At 49.9% G+C, this 10,362-nt stretch overlaps 1 protein-coding gene across 1 annotated transcript in view; it reads left to right on the top strand.

Annotated features, from left to right (window-relative positions):
- Positions 1 to 10,362, top strand: part of TMOD1 (tropomodulin 1) — an 86,803-nt gene that overhangs the window by 45,197 nt on the left and 31,244 nt on the right. The window contains exons 4-5 of the mRNA XM_008585283.1: positions 2,372 to 2,491; positions 9,939 to 10,028. Coding sequence (XP_008583505.1) covers positions 2,372 to 2,491; positions 9,939 to 10,028 — 210 coding nt within the window. The remainder of the gene's footprint in view (positions 1 to 2,371; positions 2,492 to 9,938; positions 10,029 to 10,362) is intronic.

Below are 10,362 nucleotides of genomic sequence, written 5' to 3'. Positions count from 1 at the left end.
TTTTTTTTTTTTTTTTTTTTTTTGTCTTTTTGTCTTTTTCCGTGTCCGGCAATGGATCGCAACCCTCAGTGTTGCCCCCGTACCGGACCGGGGACCAGCAATGGGATCGCAACCCTCGGCGCTGCCCCCGCGCCTCGCTCAGCCAGTGAGCGGGAACCGGTCTGTATGTGGGATCCGAACCCTCGGGCGGGAGCGCCGCCACACTTCCCAAGTGGCGCACTATCCAGTGCGCCACCGGGCCGGCCCTGCACAAAACTTTTAAAGTTTGATGAAGTCCAATTGATCTATTATTAATTTTGTTGCTTGTGTTTTTTGTTATCATATCTAAGACTCTATTGACAATTCTAAGGTCATGAAGACTTTTACCTGTGTTTTCTTCTAAGAATTTCATAGGTTTAGCTCTCACATTTAAGTCATTGATCCATTTTGAGTTCATTTTTTGCATATGATGTGAGATAGGTATCCAACTTCATTCTTTTGCATGTGGATTCCACTTCTCCCAGCAGCACTTGTTGAAGTGAGAATTCTTTCTCCACTGAATGGACTTGACACCCTGTTGAAAATCAGTTTGCCATAGATGTTTGGGTGTGTCTCTAGACTGTCAATAATATTCCATTGTCTATATGTCTATCCTTACGTCAGTGCCACACCACTTCACTTTGCAGTAAGTTTTGAAATCAATAAGTATGAGTCCCCTAATTTTATTCTTTCACAAAATCATTTTGGCTATTTATGGCCCTTGCACTTTCATATGAATTTAAGGATTGGCTTTTCCATTTCTGTGAAAAAGCCCATTGAAATTTTGATAGTGATTACATTAAATTAGATTGCTTTGGGTAGTATTGCCATCTTAATGATATTAAATCTTTCAATCCATGAACTCAGGATATTTTTCCATTTATTTAAGTCTTCTTTAATTTCTTTCAGCAATGTTTTGTAGTTTTCATTGTACAACTCTTATCTCTTTGGTTAATTTTTTTTCTAAGTATTATATTTTTACAGATGTTTATTATAAATGAAATTGTTTTCCTAATTTCCTTTTAAGATTGTTCATTGCTCATATACAGAAACACCACTTATTTTTGTATGTTTATCTTATACCCTGCAATGTTGCTGAACTTGTTTATCAGTTCTAACAGGTTTTTTTATTGATCATGTCATCTATGAACAGAAATTATTTTACTTCTTCCTTTCCAGTCTGGATTTTATTGATTTCTTTTTCTTGTCAATTTACTCTGACTAGAATTTCCAGTACAATGTTGAATAGCTGCAGTAAAAGTGAGCATCCTTGTCTTGTTCCTGATCTTGGGGCCCACTTCCTTACTTCTATCAGGTCCCAGGCATAGGCCACCATCTCAGTGAGGCCTTCCCTGACCACCCTTCCCAAAACAGCAAGGCCCACTTCACCCACCCCAGCCTGGCATCTCCCAGCCCTTGTCCTGCTTTATCTTCCTCCATAATGCTTGTGACATCTGACATCTTTACATGTTTATCTGTCTCCTTTCACTAAATTGTAAGCTCTTGAGAGCCGTATTCACTGCTGCCCCACCCCCAGCCCCTAGAAAGGTGCCTGGCACATAGGAAGTGCTCAATAAATACTGTTGCATGTGTGTGTGTATATATATGTTGCATGAATATATATATAAATATATATGCATATATATATGCAATCTCTCTTAAATGTAATTAAATTGTTCCTGATATTTTGTAAACTTGCTTTCTCACACAACATTTGTCTTGGGCATTTTCCTTCTTAGTCAGCAGCGATATCCATCATCCTTTATGCTAACTGCTGGAATCCCATTCCATGGATTCACCATAATTTCTTCCTAATCCTATGGGTGGACACAGAAATGACCGTCCTCAGGCATACCTCTTTTCTCTCTCATTCACTTATGAATCTGACACTTAAAAAATAAAATGTCCCATGAAGCAGGGATACATTTTTGGTCACTTTTTGTTTTTAATAATCTGAGTGTATTTTATTTATTTTGTTTAGAAATGTTTATACATTTTTCTCTTGTATCGGAACCCTGGATTAGGGTATACCAGATCATGGCATTCTATTATATTTTTCTTTTGTATTTTTTTTTTCCTATTTACAGGTTGTTTAAAGTTATGACCAATGCTTTCAATAGAGAGCCGTCTGCTTTGGCCAAGTTATAAAGTCATTCTTTTCACGTGTGAGGGGTACTTCATTGGTGATCCCTGTTTCTCTTCTTTGGGGAGATTGGTCTCCAGAGGAAGAAGACTTAGGGGACTCTGAGTATGGAGGGATCCCGTGGGCCCTACAATAGTCCACCAGGGTCATTGCCAGAGGCTGCCCCATCACAGACACTCACCCTGTAACAGGCACCCCATGTGTTTGCAGGAAAAGTCTGGGTCCCCAAGCAGAAGCCAATGGATCCTGTGCTGGAAAGTGTGACGCTGGAGCCAGAGCTGGAGGAGGCCTTGGCAAATGCCTCGGATGCAGAACTCTGTGACATCGCAGGTAAGAAGCATTTCCCCGTATCTCGTATGTGTCCCACACTCTCCATCTCCAAGTGTGTTTCCATATGGTCTTCACAAATCCCAAAAACTCCAGAAGGTGGCCTGATCTCCAGAGCCCTCAACCCCCTACCCTTGTCTCCTTGCTCCTGTCCAGTCCCTGCCGCACGCACCCTGTGTCCCATCCCCAGAGGTGTGGGTTCTGGCCACATCCAACACCGCATGCTCCCAGTTGTCCTGTGTCCCCAACCCAGTCTTCTGCATGCCTGGGGGCTACCATCACCCAGGTGATAGCAGGAGGGTGGGTGGGGTGGGGAGAGACTCCAGGCGAGTGGGCAGGAGGAGAAAAGGAGGGGATGACTGTGACCGGCTGGCTGTGAGTGAGGTAGACGGAGGGGTGAAGGAGGGCTGACCCCAGAGACTAAGTTGATGTTGGTGCCATTAATGAAGGCAAGGGAGGAGCAGGAGCGGGGGAACACTGAGTTCAGTTCAGGCCAGAGTGTTTGAGGTGCCTGTGGGCCACCCCAGTGGGGACAGTTGTCCCTGAAGGTTTGGAGTTCTGCAGGGGTTCCTCATTTGGGATGAAGATTTGGGCGTCAGTAGAGTGGTCAAGCTCCAGGCAGAGCACATGGCTGGCTGGGGCCTGGGGCCCCAGGAGGGCAGGTGCCAGGCCAGGACAGAAAGCTTTGGAGGGCCAGTCATGGAAATGGGGCAAGGCTAGCATGCAGGCCAGTTAGCCACAGGTGGGCTGGGAACCAAAGGCCTAGTCAAGATGGTCAGAGCCCAGTGCAAGAGCCAAGGAGACAGAAAGGTTCAGGGCTGTCCCGGAGACTCAGAGGTACTTGAGGCCAAGGCCACGTGGGCCACCAGCACTGGGGACTCAGCTGTCTTCTACTTCATCACAGCCATGGGCTGCTCATGGGTGTTGTGCATGACTCCTGAGTGCATTCCAGGAAGGGGAGGGGGCGTGGAGGTGGCACTCATCTGCAGCAGGGCCATGAGGGGTGGGGCAGTGAGAAGACGCGACTGCATGCAAGGGGTGACCCTGGTGGCCAAAGCCAGGTTGTAGGGACCCGAGGAGTGAATGACAAGAGCTGGAGTGTAGACCCTGAGTCTAGACAGTCCTTCCCTCAGGAGACAGCAAATTTGCGAAAGGACAAAGGACAGCAGCTCGAAGGGTGTCAGGGCTGAGAGAGTGGTTTTCGTGTCACCATGAAGGGCAGAAGCAGTGAGCATTTCTCCATATGGGAACAGGACAGTTAACACCAGCACCTGGTTTGCTTTGCAGTTAGGATTGTGGGCAGCTGCACATCCTAACCGGCCCGACACTATGTCCATATACCTCTGCCGAACCATTCCCTGATGGGGGCCCTTTGAGTTCCGGCTAACCTGTGCAGCGGGCAGGCAGTGATGCCTTTGTCCAGCATCGCCACACTGACGCCCCGGGCTGTTGGTGTCCTGGACTTTCCCCCGATCCACAGCCACGGCGTCAGTCCCCCCATGAGGCAGCTCGGGGCCATCAGACGACGGCTCTGGAAGCGCCCGCTCCTGCCGGCTCCTGAGCCAAAACAGCTGCAGAATGGTGCTGCCTTTCTGTGCTGCTGTCTTGAAACTACTTGTCTTTATTTTTGTTGGCATGGCTGCATATTATCCTCTTCCCTGATACCAGGAGGGACTGAATATTTACTGACCACCAACCATGTCCCAGATGCTGTGTGACTTGTTGTCAGTACTTCTTTGCATTTATTGACCACAACAACCCTGTGAAGTAAGTTCTATTATTGTCCCCATTTTATGGATGGAGGAAGTAGACACGGTGAGGTTAAAGGCCCTGCCAAGGGGCTTTGAACCCAGATGGCTTTGTTCCAGGTCCCACTGGCAGCATCACCACCCGGTGTGACCTGAGTGATGCCCTCGGGGTGGGGGGAGGCACAGGGAGCACAGAGGGTGGGCAAGAGAGGGCGCAGGGTGGCGAGGCTGGAGAAGTCGGCTGGGGACAGGACAGGGCTGCAGTAGGAAAAGGCTCTGGGTGTCCGCCAAGGAGGTGAAACCTGGGACCAGAGGAGTGTCAGGAGAACCAGAGGTGTGGGCAGAGAGGAGGTGGGTTCTGGAGGAGGGGCCGGGGCAGAGCTGTGGGACTTGGAGCAGAGGCCGAGGGCTGAGATGACGCCAGGCTGCAGATGAGTGCCACCTCCACGCCCCTCCCCTTCCTGGAATGCCATCAGGAGTCATGCACAACACCCATGAGCAGCCCATGGCTGTGATGAAGTAGAAGACAGCTGAGTCCCCAGTGCTGGTGGCCCACGTGGCCTTGGCCTCAAGTACCTCTGAGTCTCCGGGACAGCGCGGTGGCTGACGGAGCGCTGCTCTGCTGTGAGTCGGTGGGAAGACACCGCACGAGATGAGGCCCGACGCCTTGTCGGGAGCACTGGGTGTGGCGGGCTCACCAGAGACGGGTGGAGTTTAGAGCTTTTTCTCAAAGAGGGGGTGGCTGGAGCCATGAGTTGGGGTGACTCCTAGAGGAAGAAAGGGAAGGAGAGAAGGACATGGGTGTACAGGTCACCTCTCGTCTGCGTGGCTCGACTGGTGCACAGTCAGCACCGTTCATCCAGTGCTTTCCTGCCTCTGTGCGCCAGAGGATTGGGCTCTGGATTAGGCTCTGGAGAAAGAATCTTAAGAAAACAGGCCGGTTCCCTCTCTCATGGAGCCGATGTTAGACAAATACTAGGCAAATATGAAATGGCAGATGAGAGTGAGTGTCCTAACAAAAAAGGGACAGGGTGTAAGAGGGCACTTGGCTTAGGTGGTGGGGCCAGGGGAGATGAGGGAAGAGATATGGATGCTGAGCCTAAGGGAGAAGAGAAGGGCCCAGGGCAGGAAACGGCGGCGGCAGCAGCAGCAGCTCCACGCAGGGGAGGGGCAGCCCCTCGGAGCCACTGGCTTTGCAGGTGCACGTGTTGCGGGGTTTGGTATCTGGTCATGGTAGGAACCCATAGGAGGGAACCAGTGGATGTGCCACACTGACCCAGGTGTGACACAGGTGGGGTGCCTCATTCGTGCATTCATTCATTCATTCATTGAGTCAACATACATTATTGAACTCCTACTGTATACTAGGATGAATCAGATCCAGTCCCTGCCCTTGAGGGTGATAGCACCCTCCTGCTATCACCTGGGTGATGGTAGCCCCCAGGAAGTAATGAGGAGGACAGACCACAAACATTAAAAGGGTCCCCACGGGGTGATAAGCAGAGTACACAGTACCCTGACAGTGCTAAGTTCTTAGCGTGTGGCCTTGGGTCGTGGCTCAGAGGCCACTGGGAATCAGCTGCAGGCACTTGGAATTATCAGTGCCTCTTGTGCCCACTCACGGATGTGATCCCAGTTGGCGTTTAGGGACCCTTCAGATGGAGCACCCCCCCAGGCCACCAACCCCCGAGATCAATTGGCAACCACTAGCTCTGTGGCTCTCAGAGGTGGTCTTAGCCAGACCACCCTTGCTCTGGTTGCTTTCATGTGCTTAGGCACCTGTCCTCCTATTCTCCAAGTGTCAGCGGGTGGCTTATCCAGGAGTAGCTCAACTGCACCCAAATCCTGGGCTGGAGCCAGTGTCTTCCACCCGTCCCCAGGATGCAGGAAAACACCTTCCAGCCACCTGCCAGAGCCAGCCCAAGCAGTTGGCAGCTGGAGAGGCTGGGATGGGTGCCGTTATCTCTGTGTGTCCTGAGTGGAATTATGAACTTAGTGAATCCTGCCAAGGCAGAGAGAGGAAACAGAACTCAATGTTCTTTTTCAGAGTTCAAAAATAGTCCTTTTTCAGTTTTGAGGAAGATCTAGACATTTTTTTAAAAAAATCAAGTTCCCCAGTGCTAAATTGAGCCTTGCCAGCATCGACAAAGAATGAGGCAGCAGGCAGTGCTGATGTGCTGTTTTCTTCCATCACTCACCCTGGTGACGTGGAGTTTCCCAAACCAAGCAAGGAAGAAAGTCACGATTTGGGACCCGGGGCTGGCCAAACCCTGGCGTTGAACCCTGGCATCAGCACCCCCAGGCATTGTGCTCTTCAGTGGAAATTCAGCTCGGCCCCTTCCTTCCTCTTTGGAATCCTGATTTGCTCTGGGCGGCAGGATGGTTTTATTTTTTCTTAGGCCTGCTATTGACATATATTACCTCCTAGAATGAATGTTGTTATAATTCCGAAGCTGAGGGGGAGTGTTAGAACTTCAGAACTGCTAGTGACCTGGTGAGTGGGAATACTTACTTAGAAGCCACAAGAGTCATTGCTGAATGGTTTTGGCAAACTGTTTCCCTCTTGAGCTTGCAAGGGTTGACAGCACCTGCCATGGATACTTATTGTAAAAATCAAACAGGATAAAAACATGAGAAATTGTGGTGTGGCTAAGTCCTATGGGGAGGTAAGAGATCATTCAAACGCATTCCATTTTACAGGTGAGAAGACTGAAACTCCAAAAAGGGAAGTGATCTGTACAGGGTTACCCAGAAAATTAGTACCAAGGCCCAGACTGAAATGCAGGTCTTCTTCCTGTAGGTCCCCTGGCAGTTCCTTGTCATTTCCCTGCCTCTGCCACCCTTTCTAAACCATCGCAGGAAGCTGTTATCTGAGCACAAATGCATTTTGCATTTTCCATTTTCCACCTCTTATGCAATCTAAGTAGCCCAGGCAGCCAGATGAGGTTACATCTTTCATATGATTCCCAACATCCTCACCAAACTGTTTCCAAACCTGGAAACTCAGCGGCAGCCCAGACCACCATGAGCTGCTGTGTGGGAGCTAGAAGAACCGGCTCCAGAGGGTGACTCGCTGTGATCTGATTCACCTGCCGCTGACTCAGGCCTTGGCTCCCACTGCCCACGTAGATGCAGCCTAAATTAAAACCCTGAGAGCTTTAAAAAATGCAGATGCCTCTCTCCCTACCAGTTCTCCTTAGTGATGAACAGGCAAGCCTAATTTTAGCCGAAAAGACTTTTAGAATGTGAGAAACAGAAGGGACTTTGAGATCATCTCATCTTGTAGTTCTCAGCTCCCAGTGAGCCCCCAAATCACCCGAGCAGATTAAAAAAAAAGAAAGATATCTAGAGAGACTTGCATCATTTGGTCCAGGGTAGAGCTAGGCATTGATATTGCCTTCAAACTCCCCGGTGATTCGTATGCGCAGCCATGGCTAAGAACCCCAGCTCTTGCCTCACCCTTCGCTGGGCAGAGGAGGCTGCAGCCCAGAGAGGGGAGGGGACTTGCCCAATGTCACACTGGCATCAGGGTCATAGTCAAGACTGGGACTTGGGTCTCCTGACTCTTCTTTACAAGCTCTCATGTTGTCCCTCTAACTGGAAACCATATATAATGAGATGGCTTAGAGATTTAAAAAAATCATCACCAAATATTTACCAAATACCTACTGTCTTTGGAGAGAGGTGGGAGAGGTGGAAGAGAGAGAGATAATAGTTTTCCCAATCCTTCAAAAGCCCACAGTCTAGTACGGGAAGCACACGTGTGTATCCAGATAGCTTTAACAGTGGGTACTCTGTGGTCTAGTAAGGACACCAGGTGCAGTGAGAGAACTAGAGAGGGAGAGGGAGGAACCCAGGAAGACTTCCTGGAGGAGGAAGGGTTACTTCAAGTCTTGAAGGATTGGGAGGTAGAGTTGTTAAAAAAAATATAGCATGTTCAGTGGAATTTGAACTTTAGATAAACAATAACTTTTTAGTACAAGTACATCCCAAATATTGAATGGGACATACTTATACTACAAAGTTATTCATTGTTTATCTGAAATTCCAATTTAACTGGGTGTAGAGAATCACCACCAGAAGGGACAGCACTGGCAAAAGCAGGAGAATGGACTGAGCAGTGCCTGTCTGTGTAGCCGGAGCAGAAAAAGTGGGTGAAGGACAAGGCTGTTAAGGCAGGGCCAGCCCAGGGAGTCCTGTGAGGCCAGGCTGTAGGGTGTGGACTTGGCCATCACAAGCCACCATCCTCCCATCTGGGCAGCTGCAGCAGCCTCAGGGTTCCCGAAGCCATGTCCATCTCTCCCCTCTGTAGTGAGTTCTCCACACACTGTCAGAACTCAGCTCAGACCGTCTCACTCCCTGCTCATGCCTTCCATGACTTCCCAGGTGACCCTGGAAAAAGACATCCAAACTCCTTACCTCAACCTAGAAGACCCCATAGGATCCAACCTTGCCTGTGTGAATAAATCCAGGGGGTTGTTGTGCAGATCAAGGTGGGTATTATAAGGCAATGGTCCTCAGCCTTGGCTGCCCATTGAAACCACCTGGGGAGCTTTAAAAAATGCAAATGCATAGGCCCCACCCCCAGAGATTTTGGGTTAATTTGTCTGAGGCAGGCCTGGGCATGAGGAGCTTCCAAAGATTCCAAGTGATTCTGGTGTACAAACCAACTGTGAATCCCCGATACGAAGGGTCTCCTGCGGCCCAGGGCACATGCTCAGTGAGTGAGGGTGTCATCACTGTCCTTGTTACTATTGCCACCACAAATCCAACTGCAGCTCTGTCCTCTTCCCCCTTTCCCCCAGCCTCCTCTATCTCTGGCCTGCTGCCCTTGAGCTGCAGGGCTTCCTACCTGCCATTCCATCTGCCTGGAATGTTCTATCTCCCTTCTCTTAACTTGGACAACACGTAGTCATCGCTCCCTTCCCATGTCCCAGAACACACTGAACTTCTCCTCCACGGTACCCACCGTACCTGTGCTTATATGTGTAATTGTGCAGGGACTTGCTTAGCCCCTCTCTCCCCAGCAGACTGGCAACCGTGCGAGCTGAGACCCTGTCTTTCTTGTTCTGGCTGTCTCTCCTAGAGCAGCGCACACAGTGTGGGTGCTCAATAAATGTTGAGCAAATGAATGGTTGAAAGAATGGCTGAGCATGGGAGTGATTTGGTCAGTTGGCAATTCCAGAAAGATCTTTCTGGCTGCTCTGTGCTGAATGTTGGGAGGTAGAGGGTAGGAAGAGACTGAGGCCAGGACTCCAGTGGTTATACAGCTCTGATAATACAGCCAAGAAATGGTAGGGCCTCAACCAGCACAGAGGAGATGGAGTGGGAGGTGGGGCAGATCCGAGAGACACCGGGGAGGTCTCATGACCTTAGGGGTTTTCCCCTGAAGGACAGGCAGGATGACAAGATGGAAGGTGGTCCAAAGGAAGAGGCTGTTGTTGGACAAGAGTCATTCTGATTTGGCTAAGTTAGGTCAGATGTGCCAGTGGAATGACCAGGGAGATCCAGGAGAATGAGGCCAGGGACTAGGGGAGTCCGGGCTGGGGACGGAGATGGGAGAGTCACATAAATAGAGGCGAGAGTAAATATAAAATAAAATTTTTTCAGTTTCCATGCAAGTGTTGGGTATGGAATGGGAGTTCCCAGGAGGCTTTTCTGTGTGAGAGAAGTGAGTCACAGGTCCTTCCTTGTCCCCACAGCCATCCTGGGCATGCACACGCTCATGAGCAACCAGCAGTACTACCAGGCCCTGGGCAGCAGCTCTATCGTGAACAAGGAGGGACTCAACAGTGAGTACGTGGGCCTGGCTGCCTGGCCCTGCACCCCAGCCCCAGCCCACGGAGGACGGCATGGAGGGGAGAGGCATCCTCGTGCGTCTTGCTTCCTCTGCTCACTGAAGCTCCACAACACGTGGCGGGAGTTTCACGTTTTTATGTAGCCCACCTGTCCATCTTTTCCTTTGAGTCTCCTGGGATTTGTGTCTTGTTTACAATGGCCTTCTCCATCCCAATAACATAAAAATTTTCTCCTACATTTTCTTCTAAAAGTTTCAGAGGCGGGCCAGCCCGGTGGTGCACTGCTACAGTGCGCCGCTTGGGAGCGCGGAGGCGCTCCCGCCGAGGG

Source organism: Galeopterus variegatus, unplaced genomic scaffold, assembly GCF_000696425.1.
Source record: "Galeopterus variegatus unplaced genomic scaffold, G_variegatus-3.0.2 Scaffold3510, whole genome shotgun sequence".
Taxonomy (NCBI): domain Eukaryota; kingdom Metazoa; phylum Chordata; class Mammalia; order Dermoptera; family Cynocephalidae; genus Galeopterus; species Galeopterus variegatus.
Note: the sequence above shows the minus strand (reverse complement) of the source record. Positions and strands in the feature narration are given on the sequence as shown.